Below are 17,762 nucleotides of genomic sequence, written 5' to 3'. Positions count from 1 at the left end.
CACTTGCTGTGTACAATGACTGAGCTCTTTCTTGTAGTTTGTTTCCTTGTTTGAGAGGTGTGCATGCGACCGTGGCTTTTCCTAAAGTTTCTGACTGTGGTTTACCCCCCTCACCTTCCAGGGACACAATTGTTACGAGGTTAGGCGTGGCAGCTCTGTGCAGTGTTTGAGCCTACAGTGGGATACATAGGGTCAAATTGAGAATAATAAACTGAGTCATTCTCCTGGAGTCAAGTGAGTATGGAGGCTGAGAGGCAGCATATGGCACTTCATGCTGGAAAGCTTCACAAGCAGTAGCTGCAGTGGTGGCATTGCCCCAGGGAGCTGTAAATGTTTAACTAGAATTACTTTTTCCATGAGATCTTTCCACCTGACTTAGGGGAGAGATCACTGGGCAGTTTGAGACTGAACCCACGTCTTAGGGGAAGGAAGGTCACTCTTCTGTCCTCTACCCACAAGAACATACTGTAACTCTACTGCTTTTCCCATCCCCAGAGAGAGGGAGAGAGAGAGAGGTGGATGAAGGGTGAAAGACAAGCAGTCTTCATTCTTTTAACTTTCCCTGGTACCTGCCTATACAGGTCTAGGGTGGGGTCTGGAGGGGATCCTAACTTAGTCAAGTGGATCACTGACCTTGCAGTTTTCTCATTAACTGATGGCAGGAAGCCAGAGGGCTGGGCAGCTTCCACCCCTGCCTCCCATTGTGAAAAGAAAGTCCCTTTTAAATCCTCCCCTGCCTCACCCCACAAGGCTTTGCTCCCCCAATTCCTAAGGCATGGCATATGGATTCACGGCGTCCTTGTTTCCAGCATTTTTATTGGTTGCTGCTAATGTGGTGTGAGCATATCCCCTATACTCTACCAGCTGGGAGTGGGCCCTTCTAGAAGCATCCAGGCTTGAGTGGGATTGCTTAGTGGTTGACTCTTGGCAGGGGAGGGGCTAGAGATGAAGATGGTAGGCAGCAGAACTAACACCTCCACACAACAAGCAGTTCACATATGTTTGGCTCTTCGCTATAATGGAGCTGCACTCTCCATGCCCCCCTGGCCTTCTACCCCTTCAGTGTTGGGATCTTCCTTGCTCAGTTGTGTTGGTCAGAAAAGCATCAGATTCTGAGAACACAAGCTCCATGGTGGGCCCTGGTGTGGGGGAGATACATGGCTTCTGTTCTGAATTCACTGGAGGGAAAAGAAAAAGTGATGAAGACACTTCCAAGGTGGGAGGAAGGCGAAGCTGCAGCCAGGTACCATTCCCTGGGCTCTCCCTCCCTTGGGCCCGCCCTCACCATCCTGCCAACATCCCCGGCGAATGTCACCCCCTTGCTTGCCCGCTGCTCCTGGGAGCCGGTGCTGCTGCCACTCAGGGAGTTCCTTCGCATGATGCCTGGGAGCAGGATGGGGGAGGGAGAGCACTAAGTGAGGAAAGGGGAGGTGGGGAGAGGGGGTCTATTCCCCCGGGGCAGACCCCCAGGGCCTGGAGAAAAACAGTCGACAGGAAGGGGTCTCAGGGAAAAGATGGAAGCTGGGTGACTGCAGTCTCACCAGGGCCTGGGGGCTCAGAGCGCTGTAGGCTGTTGCGGCGGGAGGTGGGGAAGCTGCCCTTGGAGAGGCGGCGCTGGCGGCTGGACAGCATAGCAGCTGGGGCCACAATACCCGGTGGGGGTTGCTTCCCCAGCCGGCTGTACAAATCTTCAATTTCTTTTTTCTGTAGTGTCTGTAGTGTTTCCACCTCTGACAAGTGCCTGAGGATGCACAGAGGGCATGAAAGGGCTAGCCACACACCTTGCTTTCCCAGGTTCACCTCTCGCTCCTCCATCCTCCCCAGACTCACTTCTGCCGAAGACTCTGCAGCTCAGCCCAGAACTCCTCATCTTCCCCACTGCTTTCTGACTCCTCGCTGCTCAAACACAGGCTGCTGTAGGAGTAGTTCATCCACACTGGGCTGGGATGGCTCAGGGGTGGGGGGCTGCCCCCGACTTGGGGTTCCTTCCCATCATCTCCTTCCTCCTCAACTCCAGCCCCCAGACCCTCAGCTGCACGGTCGCTCTCAGCCAGAGCTTCCCTGGTCTCTGGCCCGCCTCCAGCACTGTCCTCTGTATCTGAGCTCTCTGAAGTGAGCTGAGGGGTTGAAGGTTTCGGAGAACCGGAGAGAGTGGGGGATGTTGGCTGCAAGTGAAGAGGCTCAGCCGGTTCCTTGGATGAAGTCACTTGGAAACGCCCAACAAGCTGCGGCTTTCCCTCTGTAGGGCGAAGAGGAAGAAGGCATGAGGAAAGGAGAGCAGTGACAGGATAGTGAGTAGGGATAATGGCAGGGGAAGGTCCGTGGTCAGAGGCCTCACCTTCAGAGATGGGCGCCAGCCTGGCTTCCCCTGGGAGGGGCCGAGCAGGAGGTGGCGAGGCCTAGAAAGTGTGGGGCCATGAGAAGGGAAGAGTGCAGAGTGGAGTCTCCCTAATCATCCCTCTTGGTTTTCTACTCACCTCACTCTCCACCTCAGCTGTGTGGGGTGAAGGGCTCTCCTGGCCACCAGCAGCAAGGGGAGGGGGAAGGGGCAGGCTAGGGAGGGGACTAGGAGGGGCTGGAGGAGACTGGGAAAGGAGCCCAGGTGAGGGGGACAGCAGGGACTGGGCCACAGTCATCACAGCCAGTGAGAAGGCACTAGCCAGAGAAAGGAGAGGGGCTGCTGTGGTGGAAGGGAGGGAAGAAGTGGAGGGGCATGGAGGAAAGAAAGGGGGACTAAGAGTGACCTGAGAACAAGTGGGAGAGAATGTAGGTGGAGAAGTCGTGGGGAGAGAACTCCGGGGACACTGAGAGAGTGGGACTGGAAACTCGGGTGCACTGGAGGAGAATGGAAGTGGAGAGCTGGTGGGGTGTGGAGAGGAATTTGAGGAGACCTGGGAAGAAATGGGGGAGAATGGGGAGGGGCTGGGATGACATGGGGAAGAAGTGATGGGGAAGATGGGACCTGGGGAAATGGGGGTTCCAGGGGAAAATGGGTTTCCAGGAGACAAAGGAGTTCCAGGAGAAGATGAGAAGGTGGAGAAGGCTGACCAGCTCCTGTGCTCCAGGGAAGTGCTGCTCTGGAGCTCTGCTGGGAAGGAGGGTATGTTGAGACCACAGTCCCACATGCCCTATGCCCTTGCCAGGAGCAACCCCAAGGGTTGGGATGAGCAAGGACACAACTCAGTACATACCATTGGATGGGTCTGGGAGGGGGACGGGCAGGGCAAGTAATGGTGCTGGCTCCTCCTGAGGCAGAAAAAGGAGTCCACAGTCACAGTGGGGAAGAGCAGTCTGAGATGGAAGGTGTCAGACTGGGGTTCCTAAGCTAGGACCCATGAACCTCTAGGAGTCTGTACATGAGTTTCAAGGGATTCAGAAGCATATGTGCTGAAATGTATAGAGGTAAAAGGTCATGATGTCTGCAACTTACTCTTAAGTGGTTCTGAAAAATATAATATGTGTGCACACATACAGAGGGGAGAGGAAGAGACGATGATGCTAAGGTGGCAAAACACTAACAATTGGCAAATCTGGGCAAAGAGTATCCAGGGGTTCTTTATATAATTCTTGCAACTTCTCTCCACAAGTCTGAAATTATTTCAAAATAATGAGTTAAAAGTATGTATTGAACAAGTTTTCTAGAACAAGAGTCCATGGCTTTCATCATATTCTCAAATGGGGTAAGAGCCACTGTTTTGGGCCAGGCGCGGTGGCTCACGCCTGTAATCCCAGCACTTTGGGAGGCCGAGGAGGGCGGATCACGAGGTCAGGAGATCGAGACCATCCTGGCTAACACGGTGAAACCCCGTCTCTACTAAAAATACAAAAAAAATTACCCGGGTGTGGTGGCGGGTGCCTGTAGTCCCAGCTACTCGGGAGGCTGAGACAGGAGAATGGTGTGAACCCGGGAGGTGGAGCTTGCAGTGAGCCGAGATCGTGCAACTGCACTCCAGCCTGGGCGACAGAGCAAGACTCCATCTCAAAAAAAAAGAGCCGCTGTTTTAGGATCCCAGAGATGAAGAGGAGTTAAATCCAAGGGGACCACTGAGGGCAGAGAGTAATGAACCTGGAGCAGAGAGTCCATTTCCCCTGGAAGTGTCCAGAGGGGTCTGACCTGGGGGCTTACGGTGTCTTCAGCAGCCTCCACGGGGCCAGTGTCTCTCTTCAACAGGGTCTCCACTCGCTGGATAATCTCCCGAATCCGTCTGAGAAAGCCATCTCGCTCCGAGGGCAGAATGAACTCGTTATACACCTGGCGAGGGTCAATAGGATGGGGAGGGAGAGCTTCTTATCTCACTCATCCCTCTCCCCCTGCTTCTGATCTTAAAACATCAGGCTAGGCACGGCGGCTCATGCCTGTAATCCTAGCACTTTGGGAGGCCGAGGCGGGTGGATCACCTGATGTCAGGAGTTCAAGACCAGCCGGGCCAACATGGTGATAACCCCATCTCTACTAAAATACAAAAAGTAGCCGGGCATGATGGCGGGCACCTGTAATCCCAGCTACTCGGGAGGCTGAGACGAGAGAATCACTTGAACCTGGGAAACGGTGGAGCCAAGATCACACCACCGCACTCCAGCCTGGATGACTGAGCGAGACTCCGTCTCAAAAAAATAAAAATAAAAAATCCACCCTTCACACTACTGCTTCTGCCAACCACCAACCTAAAACAAGTACATACCTATTGTGTTCCAGGCACTGTGTGGTGTAAGGAGAAATAAAGACAGCCTAGAAGGAAAGGTGCTAACATTCATAGGATGCGTATGTATACCAGCTGCTTTGCATATATTACCACATTTAACACCACCAGTAACTTTCTGGGGCCCATGTTAATGTTGCTGTGGTAGAATTAAGATAACCAATGCTCAAAGAGGTTAAGTTCCGTCTGCCTAAGGTCACAGGATTTAAACTCACATCTACCTAAAGCCAGAGCCTGAGTTATCTTCACTGCTGCCTCACATGCGTTTGGACACAATTTCTGCCCCATAGGGTTTATAAAGTATAACACACAGGCCCACATACACCCATCCCACACAGTTAAGTCAGAATAAGGCAATAAATGGCAAATGTCACATTCAAATCCATGAATACTTATTGAGCACCTACTATGTGCTGGCATTGTGCTGGGTACTGTGGGAATACAGGGAAGCATGAAACAAGGTCCTAGGCTTAACGAAGCCCAAAACTTAGTGGAGGAGACACATAAATACATAATTAAACCTACTGCAAGGCAGCCCGTAATAGGTAAGGCACTTACAAGTGAGATATAGATAGAAATGCTGTTCCAGGGTTGCGGGGATGGGGGTGTGGAAAGGCAGATTTGTTTAATGGGTACAGAGTTTCAGATTTGCAAGATAAGAAAACCCCTGGAGATCTGTTTCACAGCAATGTGAATATACTTAATATTGCTGAACTGTACACTTAAAAATGGTTATGGTGGTAAATTTTATATTTATGTTTTTTTAATCACAATTTAAAAAAATGCTATTCCAAAGACAGAATACCACCCTGGGGATAGGGGGAAGCTGGGGCAGTTTCACAGAGTAAGTCTTTGGAGCTGAACATCGACAGATGAGAAAAGCAACCTCTATTGAGGACCTACCATGTGTGGACACTTCTACATTACACTGTGTCATATCAGGACATCTTTGCAAAACAAATACTATCATCTGCGTTTTACTTACATGCAACTGAAGTTTACAGAGTTAAGAAACTTGCCCAAGTTCATTGGATTAGTAAATAACAGAGCTGAAGTTTGAACTTAGGTATTACATGAAAGCAACCCCTTCCTCTATTCCAGGCTGTTCATCAGGAAGAGAAGAGCAGTCTAGGAAGCAAGAACAGTGTAGTAGCTTTGAAGTATGAAAGGCATGGTACATTATTATTTTTTTATTTATTATTATTATTTTTTTTTTTGAGACTGAGCCTTGCTCTATCGCCCAGGCTGGAGTGCAGTGGCACAATCTTGGCTCACTGCAACCTCACCTCCTGGGTTCAAGAGATTCTCCTGCATCAGCCTCTTGAGTAGCTGGGACTGCCTGGCACCACGCCCAGCTAATTTTTATATTTTTAGTAGAGACAGGTCTTCATGTTGGCCAGGCTGGTCTCAAACTCCTGACCTCAAGTGATCTGCCTGCCTTGGCCTCCCAAAAGTGCTGGGATTACAAGCGTGAGCCACCGTGCCCGGCCTATTCAATCTTTCTTTCTTTCTTTCTTTTTTTCTCGAGACAGAGTTTCGCTCTTGTTGCCCAGGCTGGAGTGCAATGGTATGACCTTGGCTCACCGCAACCTCCACCTCCCGGGTTCAAGTGATTCTCCTGCCTCAGCCTCCCGAGTAGCTGGGATTACAGGCATGCACCACCACGCCCGGCTAATTTTGTATTTTTTAGTAGAGACAGGGTTTCTCCATGTTGGTCAGGCTGGTCTTGAACTCCCGACCTCAGGTGATCCACCCGCCTCGGCCTCCCAAAGTGCTGGGATTATAGGCGTGAGCCACCACGCCCAGCACAACCTATTCTTAAAATAGTGAGGACTCAAGTGTAGCTGAATGTGCTGCAAATTTTAAAGGCTTTGGAATTTGGACCTTACTCTACAACCACAAGTAGCCACTAAATAATTTCGGGTGAAAATCAACAGATCAGATCCAAGTCTCAGGAGAATTCTGCTGCAGAGGAGTGGAGGGTGGACTGGGTAAGGATAGAAAAGAGGGCAAAAGACTGTGGGTGCATGGGGTGGGGTCACTTTGGCTGTGCAGGATCAGAGGGGGCTTGAAAGCCCAATACAGAAGGCTCTAAGAGTGAGAGACCCTTAAGCAGGTGGAGGCAGAGGCAGGAAGGCACCCAGCCTCTTCAGAGGCCCATTTTGAAACCAGTGTGGCTGGAGGGAAGACTGAAAGAGTCAAGTGGTTTGACGGAAGGTGATGAGCCTTGTGTGCCAGGTGATATTGTGTCTTTGTCCTGGACACAAGGTGAATGACATGATGGAGGAGATGCTTTAGAGAGGGCTCCTGATGCCTGGCATTTCTCCCATTCCTTTCCCTCCTTCACCCCATGGGCTGGCATCCACCACCCCCACTCCACTGAAACTGGTCTCCCACAAAGATCTCCTAACAAAAGCCAGTGTGGTCTTGCCTGAGGATTCATCCTATGCCACCTCCTTGAAACTCTCTCCTCACTCAGTTTTGACTAACATCCTCCTACCTCTCTGGCTTCATCTGTGTGTCCTTCGATGACCTACCGTCCCGCTTCCCACTCCAGAACTGGTGGTATGCGCCAAGACACACTCTGCAACCCTCTGTGTCTCTGGCTTTGCCGGCTCATCTCCCTTCACTCTCAACTCTGTATTGACTACTCCTCCATCCACATCTCTCCAGCCCTGCCTGACCCATATCCCATGGCTATGGAGGGTCTTGTCTTGGCTGTCCCTTCTTCACTCAAGCTCATCATGACCTCTTTAAAAACACCTTCTTTCATTTCTAATTTCCTCTCTCCTTTGGTGGCCTACAAGTTGTCCTTGACATCCCTTCTCCCTAACTCCCTATCATATCAACTCAGCAAATATTTATTGAGCATCTACTATGTACTATGTTCTGTACTACGTCAATAGGTTACTGGATTACAGAGTAACTTATTTTCCTGAAACAACCCTCAGATTCACCCTTTCTCCTCTTCCCTCCCATAAGCCACTCTCTCCTTTGTCCACAGATGGCTTCCTGGGTCTACCTCCCAGGTATTTTCCCTTCCCCTAACCCCCTTCTGCATCCCATGGCAGATAATTTTCATAAAGCCTACTGTCACGTCACACTCTGCCTTTTTTTTTTTTTTTTTTTTTTTTGAGACAAAGTTCACTCTGTCTTCCAGGCTGGAGTGCAGTGGCATGATCATAGCTCACTGCAGCCTTGACCTCCCAGGCTCAAGTGATCCTCCCACCTCAGCCTCCCAAGTAGTTGGGATGACAGGCATGTGCCGCCACACACAGCTAATTTTTTAAATTTTTTGTAGAGATAGGGTCTCATTATATTTCCCAGGGTGGTCTTGAACCCCTGGGCTCAAGCGATCCTCCTACTTCATCCATCCAAAGTGCTGGGATTACAGGTGTGAGCCACTGGACCCAGCCCACTCTGCCTAACTCTTTATTTATTTATTTATTTTTAGACAGAATCTCACTCTTGTCGCCCAGGCTGGAGTGCAATGGTGTGATCTCGGCTCACTGCAACCTCCGCCTCCCAGGTTCAAGCAATTCTCCTGCTTCAGCCTCTCAAGTAGCTGGGACTACAGGCATGCACCACCACACCCAGCTAATTTTTGTATTTTTTAGTAGAGACGGGGTTTCCCCATGTTGGCCAAGCTGGTCTTGAACTCCTGACCTCGGGTGATCTGCCTGCCTCGGCCTCCCAAAGTGCTGGGATTACAGGCGTGAGCCACCACGCCTGGCCTCTGCCTAACTCTTAACATTGTCTATTCCACAATCTGGGCCCACTCTACCTACCCGGCTTCACTCCCCACAACTCTCCTATAGGAATCTTTACTTCCAGTGATAGTGGTTTCCTCATGAAGCCCTCCCAGACCCATATTCCAAGTCATTCTCTACTTGGAATGCCTTTGCTTATGCTGTCCCTGCATAGGGACACCCTTCACGGCCTTTCCACCCTTCACAGCCTTTCTCGCCCATTTGCCAAGATCCTGGGTAAGCCCATTGCCCCTGCTGCCCAGTCCATCCTTCACCTACAGCCACAGTATTGCACGTCTACCAGGCACTTATACGTAGCACTTGTGTGTACCTGGTCAATGTGAGTCTCAGATTGCTCCAGCTGAGAAGCCAAACCTCACTGGATAAACAGAAATCTCCCCCAAAACAAGGGCTGAGACATCTTCAGCGTTACTGTGCTGTCAACCAGAGATTTAAAAACCCTTGCTGTCGGATCAGTGGGTTTCAGCCCCAGCGGACATCAGGAAGGAGACTCTTGTTCCAGATCCAAACACTCTGTCCTCATCTCTCTCCCCCTCACCATGGCAGCTGCAATCTCTTCCGGGCTGTCCCCATCCAGATCAAATCGGAAGGTCACCATCTTGCTGTTATGGGTCTGTAGCTGGCACTCAACCACTCTGTCATTCTGGTCTGAGACCTTCAGATTCAAAGTCAGCAGAAGGGAGGAGGTCAAGCCCTCTTCATCATGCTGTGTCTCCACCCTACCCCAGCCAAGTGACAGCAGCCACAATGGACTTGGAGATAAGTAGACCCCACCCCTAAAGTCTGGTATTAGAAACCAGACTGGCCGCCTCTTGAGTACTAGTCACACACTGCTTCTCCCCTTTTCTGGGTGACCTCCCCTGCCTCCCCCTGACATTTCCCTCCTGGCCCTGTAGGTTACTCTCTATCTCTTGTACTCCATCCTTACACTAGTGACCCGCAGCCGGGATCTGGGTCTGCGCCGGAGATTCCTCCCTGGGGGTCTCCTCATTTGTCTCATCCCTTCTCCCACATCGCTAAGGCCTGAAGCTGCATCTGAGGCATAGCTGGTAAAGAGAAAGGAGATAGAATGACTGTCAGAGCAGACACTGGGACCCCAGTGCCCCAGGTGTCTCACCCTGGCACCCCAACTTGTACCAGAACATACCTGTCCCCAGGGGAAAAGTCACTTCCAGGGCCAGAACGTGGAATGGATAGGGCAAAAGCCTGAAACAGGATAAGGGGTCATGGGGTCAGGGGAAGATAACTGTTGAGATCTAGGGAGATGGTGTCAAGGATGCTGGGAGGATATTAGGGAGATGGAATTAGGGAAGAGGAGGACAAGAATGGTAGATTTCCAGGGACATGGGGCTGGATCATGAGATTGGGTTTCACAAGGAGGGAGATAGGTCATAGGCTTGGAATGGCTGGGAGCCCCCCATGCGACCCCCTCTTACCGAGGGCAGGCAGAGATGGGACTCAGCCAGGCTGGATGGCACCCCCCCAGGGGGCTGAAGGGCAGGGTCTGAGGCATCCAGGAAGCCGGAGGAGCTGAGGTAGCCATCAGTCTCGCAATCCGCTGGTTGGGGAGGGAAGGGATCAAAAAAAGGGGAAATAAAAGGGAATAGTGGCAGAGGAGGGGGCCTGCCTAAGCAAAGAAGGGCCTGGAGCTGTGGGAGAGTTCCTTCCTGGAGGGAGCTTCATGGCTAGAGGTGGAAGGCAGGGTAAGTGACTGCTGTGGGGGTGAACTTCTGGGTAGGGGGCAGAGGCCAAGGTGTTCTGGGACCTACGTCTCAAGATCAGGGGTGACTTACAGGTGGTAGATGAGTAGCTGGCGTGACGGAAAAGGAAGGGCTGGTGCTGGTCTGCCTCTGGCTCCTCAGGCTCAGGGGGGAAGACACTGGGGGGACTGGGAGCCATGGGCACAGTTGCTGGTGGAGGTCCTGGCTCTGGTGGGAGCGCCTCCAATTCCCTTGCTTTACGCAGCTTCTCACGCTTTCGCTGGATGGCAGCAACCCGTTCACGTACTGCACGGGCCACTGGCTGGTAATCAGCTTCACAGACCAAGCCCAGAGCCACCTGGAGTTGGGGTGGGGGATGAGAAACACAGCTTGGGACCCCCCATCAAAGATCCATCAGGACACCTTCTTGGGAACTCCAGGATATGGGAGGAAGGAAACCAGCACTTACTGATTACCCACTATGTCTGTTAACTGGCAGCTCCTTACATTATCATCACTAGATCCTCCAAACAACCTTGTGGGATAAATCTTACCATTCCATTTTTAGAGATTAATGAAGTGACTGGTTCATAGTTATACAGTAAGTCAGTGGTTTCCAATGGGAAGAAGAGATGTTTGGCAATATCTAGAGACATTTTTAGTTGCCACAACTAGAGGGTAGATGCTACTGAATCTAGTGAGTAGAAGCCAGGGGTTCTTCTCAACATCCTACAATGCACAGGACAGTCCCTAAAACAAACATGTCAACAGTGCCAAGGCCAAGAATCTCTTGTCAGCAATGGATCAAGATTTGATCTCAGGTCAGGTTGGGCCGTGCTATGGAGACCTGCTCTAAATTTCTAACACATTCTCAGATTCTTGACGTACCATAGGTGGTCTCCACCCTTGCAACTGTCATGTCTCTATTAAGAATTCCATACTTGGCCAGGCACAGTGGTTCACACCTATAATCCCAGCAATTTGGGAGGCCAAGACGAGTGGGTCATTTGAGGTCAGGAGTTCGAGACCAGCCTGGCCAACATGGTGAAACCCCGTCTCTACTAAAAATACAAAAATTAGCTGGGCGTTGTGGCTCTTGCCTGTAATCCCAGCTACACAGGAGGCTGAGGGAGGAGAATTGCTTGAACCCAGGAGGCGGAGGTTGCAATGAGCCGAGGTAGCGCCACTGCACTCCAGCCTGGGTGACAGAGTGAGACTCCATTACTCCCAAAAAAAAAGAATCCCATACTCCCTTCAGGACTTCCTAAGCCAGCCCCCAAGCTTCTGCCCTTGCATCTTATGCCTCTCCCCTTCTACCAGCTTCCATTCATCACCTCCTCATTCCTTTTAGTCGCAAGCTTTGCTGAGTGAGTAAAGGAGGTGGGGAAGGGTAACCTGATTTAAAATCTGAACCACCACAGTTTCAATCCAGCTCTTCCACTTACTTACTTGGGGCCCTGGACAAGGTATTCAACCTCTCTAAATTTCCATTAGAGAGCCCCCTATGCAGGTTGGGTAGCAAAGATCAAATGCATGTGAAAGTGCTTTAAGCCATGTACAGATGTGGGCTATTAGTGGGCTCTTACTCTGTGCCAAGCACTGCCAGGGATAGAAGAATCAATAAAACACAGTCTCTGCCCTCAGGGAGTTTATAGTCTAGTGGAGAAGAAAGATAGGAACTTATTCAGGTTTAAGACAAGACCGATAGTGGGGAGTGCTGTAACCGAGAACCTGCTGAAGTGGAAAGAAGCATTTAAGTTTGACTCCAAAGGGGACGGCTTCCCGAAATCGATGGTTCTGATCATATTGGAAGAAAAAGAAAAAGAAAAAGGGGGAGGAAGGAAAGAAGGAAAAGATAAATTGGCAAGAAGGGCATTCCAGGAAGAACAGATCAGCTGGAGGTAAAGCAGGGACGCTGGAGGACCCAGGGCTCCCTCTGTGAAGGAAAACTGGGTGTGCGTGCGGGTAAGTTAGGGCTGGAGAGGTAGGGAGACGCTGCAGGAGATTTTGAGAGGGGTGAGGTGCCCCGCCCCCATCGCTGCCACCCCTCCTGCGCCCCATCCCTGTTGCACTGTCCCCTCAGGTCAATGTCCTTTACACGTCCAGTGGCAGCACAGTCTGTCCTCCGCTCACCATCTCCTGTGCCACCTCCTCGGCCGCGTCCCGGCCCAGCTGGAACAGGAATTCGATGGCCTGGTTGTCCCGTGGGCGCCCCCCGCGCCGCGCGTCCTCCATGCGCAGCCAGAGCTTGAGGCCCGGCTTCTCGCCGTCGTCCTCCTCCGCTAGTTCCACGTGCACACCGCGCTCCTCGCGGAAGAATGCGTGGGCCAGGAGATCCTGGATGGTGAACCTGAGGGTGACGCGTGGGTGAGCCGAGCCCGCTGCGGCCCGCGGCCCTATTCTACCCACGCTCTGCCCTTTCACCCCCACCTCTCGTTCTTATCCGTGCGGATGCAGCCTTCAATGATCTCCTTCACCTCGGGTATCTTCACATTGTGGAAGCTGTTCGGCTTTCTGCCCTGGGGGAAGGGGTTGCATGACACCTCCGGTCCTCTGATCCCCAGCTCTCGGCTTGACACCCCCCCACCCCTTACTCCACTCCCGCCTTAGGCAGCTGCGCGTGCAGTTGCAAAAGCCTGATTGCTACTGGAAGATGTGATTTCAAATCCCAATCCCCTCCCCCCCCAAGTATTTACAGTGTGGCCTTGAACAAGTCTCCCGCTGTTTGTTCATCTGTAAATCGCAGAGTGGAACATTTGCCCCGCTCACCTCACAGGGCAGCTGGAAGGATTGGATGAGAGATGGGATGCGAAATCATTTGTGAACTCTTGGGAGCACCACACATATTATTATTCTAAATAGCGTGTACTGGTGGGGGCGCGTGTGCATTCAATATCCTTCTGTGTTCACCAAGGCGACTCTGTGTCTAGCCTGTTTTCGTGCAGGCAAAGGGCATTGACTGCGGGCTGGCCGGCGCAGGAAAATGGGAAGTGGCCCTGGAATTGCCTTTCCCGCCAGCCCCATCCCTCTCACCGAAGTGACCTTGCGGTAGATTTGCGCGGCATTCTGGCACTCGGAGTACGGGTACTCAGAGGTGGCCATCTCCAGCATGCACATGCCGAACGCATACACGTCCACGGCCTCATCGTACTTTTCCTCGTACATCTCGGGGGCCATGAATTCCGGGGTCCCTGTAGGGTCCACAGCAGGGGTCAGATTGCTGGGCACTCTGGCCTCGGCCTTCCCATTGGGCTAGGCAGCCCCAGGCAACCCTGCGAGTGCAAGTGACTCCGGCCCACAGTGGGGTTGAGGGGGGTGCCATAGGTCTCCTCAGCTTCCCTGTCGTCTGGTAGTTCTGTGGACCTTGAAGGCCCTTGCTGAGGGGAGGGAGTCCCCAGGTTCTCTTCTGAGGTGGGGGAGCAAGGAATGGCATGGACCCTCCTGGAGAGACGCACCGATGACACTCTTGGCAAAGGAGGCGCGCTTGAGCGTGGCCAGGCCCAGGTCCCCGATTTTGACAGAGCCAGTAGGGCCCGTGATAAAGACATTGTCGCACTTGAGATCCCGGTGCAGGATGGGAGGAACCCGGGAGTGTAGGAAATGAAGTCCCCGCAGGATTTGGCGGCTCCAGCGCTGAAGGACCCGCGGCTTCATCTCCCGGAACCGCCTCAGGTACCTGGGGGAGGGCGCATAGCCAGAGTCCTGGTGGGGGACACGTCCTCCGGGGAGGAGCCCCCCACTGGGAAGTTCCCCCCTGCCGCACCCTGCTGCTGCCTCCGCATCTTCTGCCAGCATTCTCCTAGCCTATGTCTGCCCGGCCCCAGGGAGAAACTGAGTCGGGGGCGTGGTGGATAGACATGACGTTACCAAACGGGTTGGGAAGTAAATTGATAGATAGGGCCTCGGCCAAGGTGCTGTGGGAGCGCAGGAAGGGATGACTAATTGCCCCAAGCATGAGGGAGGGCTTCGGAGAGGAAATACTTTGGTGTTGCATCTTGAATGATGAGTAGGAGCTCAAAGGTGAAAGGGGGAAGGGATGGAGACTTCTCAGGCAGACAGGACACCGTGCTCAAAGGCACGGAAAAAGCCAGTGACAAGGCAGGGTGGGAGGAGGTGCCAGGAATTTGGTGTGTCTGGAACTTAGGCTGAAAGTGAGGCTGTATCCTAAGGGCTTTGTGAACAGGTGAGCCTGTGTGGGCTTTATTCCAAGGCCATGAGAAACTTTGAAGGGGTTTTAAGGAGGGGAGTGACAGTTCAGATTTTCAACTGGGAAAGATTCTCCAGGCTGCAGGAAGATAGGATCGTTTAGAGGGTGGCAGAGTTTGGGAAGGCCCTTTAGGAGGCTGCTGCAGGGCTCCAGATCAGCGAGATGGCATTGAGGTGGTGGCATGGATGAAGCAGTGAAAGCCAGGTGGGGAAAGGTTAAGGAAAGACTTGGGGACAGACTGATGAGGGGGCAGAGTGGAGAAAGGAGACTGGGGAGACACCCAAGTATTTTACTGGAGTGCTGGGTGGACATTGCCACTCACCGAGGCAGGGACAAAGGTTGGGTGAGAGGGAGATGGTGAACCTGGTTTTACACCTGGATATTAGAGAGTTTGAGGAGCCTGGGAGTTCAGGAAGCAGTGGGCACACATCCCAGCCTCCCTCTCCCCACCCACTCATGCGCAGAGCTCACGTCTTGAGCGTGCCCGAGGTCATGAGTTCGGTGACCAGCACGATGCAAACCTGGCCCCTCAGCACCGACTTCCACGAATCGTAGAAGCGGACGATGTTGGGGTGCTGCAGCCCCTTGAGCATCTCCACCTCCTCTGAGAAGCGCTGCCGCTCAGCTCTAGACAGTTTCCGAGTCTGTGGGATGGGGGACGAGTGTCATGTCAGGCCCAGGACACCCACAGAAAGGAAGAGGGACACCTGGAGTGGGGTTGGAGGAAGAGGTGAGGGTTGGAGCCCACAGATGGGGTGGGGTTAGTGGGATTACTCGCCTAGTGGGTTGCAGACCCTGAACTCTCCAACAGTCCCGCACGTAAGCTGATCCAAGGACACACCCAACCTGGGCCTGGGGGAGCCCCCTAGACCCCCTGCTGGACACAAGCACCTTTATGCAGCCCGGTCCCGGAGCCCTGAGCTCAATAGTGCCTTTGTGGCTGCCCAGGCCGGCCATGGGGCGGGAAGGGGCACCCAGGGGCTGGCAGTGAGCAGGCAGCAGGCGGGCAGCAGGATACTGCGGGCAGGGAATTGGGGCCGGCAAGGGGGTTGGCCCCAGAAACAGAACTGCTAGATCCAGACGGAAGGCGGGAGGGATATGGAGGGAGGTACTGAGAAGGAAAGAAAAGATCCAGGACTAGGCGCCAGGAGGCCGCCCACCCCCATAGTTGTCCCGCCCCGGCTCCTCTCCCTCCCCTCACCCCCCAATTTGGCTGCCTCTCCTGGCCTGGCCCAGAGCCTGGGGCGCGGCACTGGCAGGCGCAAGGGGTGAGCCCTGTGCCAGGGCTGGAGAGGGACCCTTCCCCTAGGCTCTGTCCCCTGATCTGAATCCAAAGCTTCAGGCCCCAAGTTGCCTGGGTTCTCCTAACCCATATGTAGCACCGGAGCAATGGGAGGAAGGCCCCCCTAAAGCCCATGGGCTTAGTGCCTTTAGGTCTGGGAAGGGAGAGCACAGGTAGGCAGTGGGATGAGGAGCAGAACTGGACTCACTCGAGAGCGAGGAGTCCCCCTCCTCGCGGCTGTGGAGAAGTCCAGAAGTCTGACTGCTCCAGAAGGGGTTAGGGGGCCCCATTCTGCCACAACTGCCCTAAATCTTCTGGAGTTGGACAGGACCCTTGCCCAGCTCCTGGCTTCCCACATCCCAGCCTCCTGGTCTGCAAATAGGTAGGGGACGGGAGGAGTGAGGGGATCAAGAGGACCAGGGTCATAACTGAGGATCTCAGGACTTAGGGGAGAGGAAGGGATTGTGGGTACCCACCAGCAGGAAACTGACCTGAACTGGCTCCCCTGCCCAATTTCCCATCCTATTTTCCACCTCTCAGGGGAGAGGAAGGGATTGTGGGTACCCACCAGCAGGAAACTGACCTGAACTGGCTCCCCTGCGCAATTTCCCATCCTATTTTCCACCTCTCAGGGTTGAGTATGGAGACTTTAAAGTGAGAATGTTCATACCCACGGGGGAATCACCAGACACCACCTGCCTCAGTCTCTCCTTCTGCAGCCCAGAGTCAGTCAGATCATTCAGGGCAAAGACAGCAGAGGTGTCTATAGACATTTGACTGGAAAAATACATCCTTCCCTTGATGCTGTCTCCCCCACCCTCTGTCTCTCATCCTAAGACCTCCAGAGTCCCATCCCAAGGTGCCACCGAGGGGGCTCCCAGCCGCACCTGCAGCTCACACCAGGCCACCTCCACTGTGGTGTCGGTGTCTAGCCCTCGATACACCGTCTTGAAGGAGCCACGTCCAATCTCGATGTCAAACTTGAGGTATCGGCCATCGGGGGACGTTGCCACAGCCTGGGTCTCCATGTCCTCCTTTTCTTCCTGCTCCCGCCGCCGCTCTAGGGCCACAGCTTCAGGGACCCTCAGCGGCTCCCTGGACCCCGGGCCCACTGCAGAGTCCGGGAGCTCGGGACGCGCGGAGTCTTCTGCAGCCTTCACAGGGGCTCCCTCGGTCCACGTGCCCTCGGGGGCTTCTTTGGAGCTAGGCGGTGGGCTCTTCGCGGGGCCAGGACCAGCGGAATCCGGAGGATCGGGGGGGTCCGGAGTGGGTGAGGCTGGCAGAGACCAAGAGCTCAGCAGCCCCAAGTCGACTGAGCTACGGCGGCTGAGACGAGAAGAGCGCGGCCGGGGCTCAGCCTTCCCGGAGAAGCGGCGCACTCGGCGAGGAGGGGGCCCGAGGCGGGGCTGCCCCGAGGTGGCAAGAGGCGGCGGGGGCCGCAGGGCCAGGTCAGCTTCAGTCTGGGACATGGGGACGGTGGTCTCCGTGGCCGGGGGTGCCAACATGAGGAAGAGCAGGGCGCCGAAGAGTAGAAAATCAGACGGCCGGAGAGGAGGCGGCCTGACAGGCGGACCGGCTGGGTGCGCAGCGCTCCGGCTGAGCGGCTGGGGCCCCAGCCCCGAACTCGGCCCGGCCCCGCCCCTGTCCCCGCCCCGCGGCCCGCCCTTGCCCCCCCAGGGCCGCCCCTCCGAGCTGCTCCCGCGGTGCGGATCCCGCGAGCAGCCCCTCACCTTAGTCGCCGCCCCGCCCAGCCGCGTCCCCTTCTTTCCCGAGCCCCCGGCCGCAGTCTCACTCTGAGGCCAGAACTGAGTGGGAGACCGCTGTGCGTCCTCCCGCACTAAGAGTGCGCAAACCTGTTTGTGCGCGGAGCAAGGCAGGAGAGAACGACACCCGGACCCTAGTGGGGGATTACTTAGGGGGAGGCTACCACCCTCCTGCACACCCCAGATAAGGCAGCACCACCCCCTCCTAACTGTCCGGAGTAGCCCCAGGCCGAACAGAGAGGTCAGTGGAAAGGTCTGACGTTGTTGTCCCTCTGGTCTGCATAGGGAATGGGTGTGTACTCTGCAGGATAAATCCCTCCCCCAAACCAAGAGCCCGGTC

At 54.1% G+C, this 17,762-nt stretch overlaps 1 protein-coding gene across 4 annotated transcripts; it reads right to left on the bottom strand.

Moving 5' to 3' along the window:
• Positions 1-799: 799 nt before the first annotated feature.
• WNK4 (WNK lysine deficient protein kinase 4) lies at positions 800-17,267 on the bottom strand. 4 transcript variants are annotated; one of them, XM_063718216.1, is made up of 19 exons: positions 16,547-17,267; positions 14,849-15,021; positions 13,626-13,846; positions 13,204-13,361; positions 12,601-12,689; positions 12,304-12,520; positions 10,264-10,528; positions 9,907-10,028; positions 9,618-9,676; positions 9,399-9,516; positions 9,009-9,125; positions 4,115-4,252; positions 3,192-3,246; positions 2,478-3,088; positions 2,339-2,399; positions 1,831-2,239; positions 1,542-1,741; positions 1,286-1,383; positions 800-1,178 (listed from the first exon to the last, which is right to left on the bottom strand). In XM_063718216.1, the coding sequence occupies exons 1-19, from the start codon at positions 17,162-17,164 to the stop codon at positions 1,176-1,178; spliced, it is 3,732 nt and encodes a 1,243-aa protein (XP_063574286.1). In that variant the 5' UTR covers positions 17,165-17,267; the 3' UTR covers positions 800-1,175. The 4 variants fall into 4 exon arrangements, with proteins under 4 accessions (XP_063574286.1, XP_063574287.1, XP_063574285.1 ...); XM_063718217.1 differs by having other exon boundaries at positions 2,478-3,085; XM_063718215.1 differs by having other exon boundaries at positions 800-1,383.
• Between the last annotated feature and the right edge of the window lie 495 nt (positions 17,268-17,762).

This window comes from Pongo abelii, chromosome 19 (assembly GCF_028885655.2).
Source record: "Pongo abelii isolate AG06213 chromosome 19, NHGRI_mPonAbe1-v2.0_pri, whole genome shotgun sequence".
NCBI classification, from domain to species: Eukaryota; Metazoa; Chordata; class Mammalia; order Primates; family Hominidae; genus Pongo; species Pongo abelii.
Note: the sequence above shows the minus strand (reverse complement) of the source record. Positions and strands in the feature narration are given on the sequence as shown.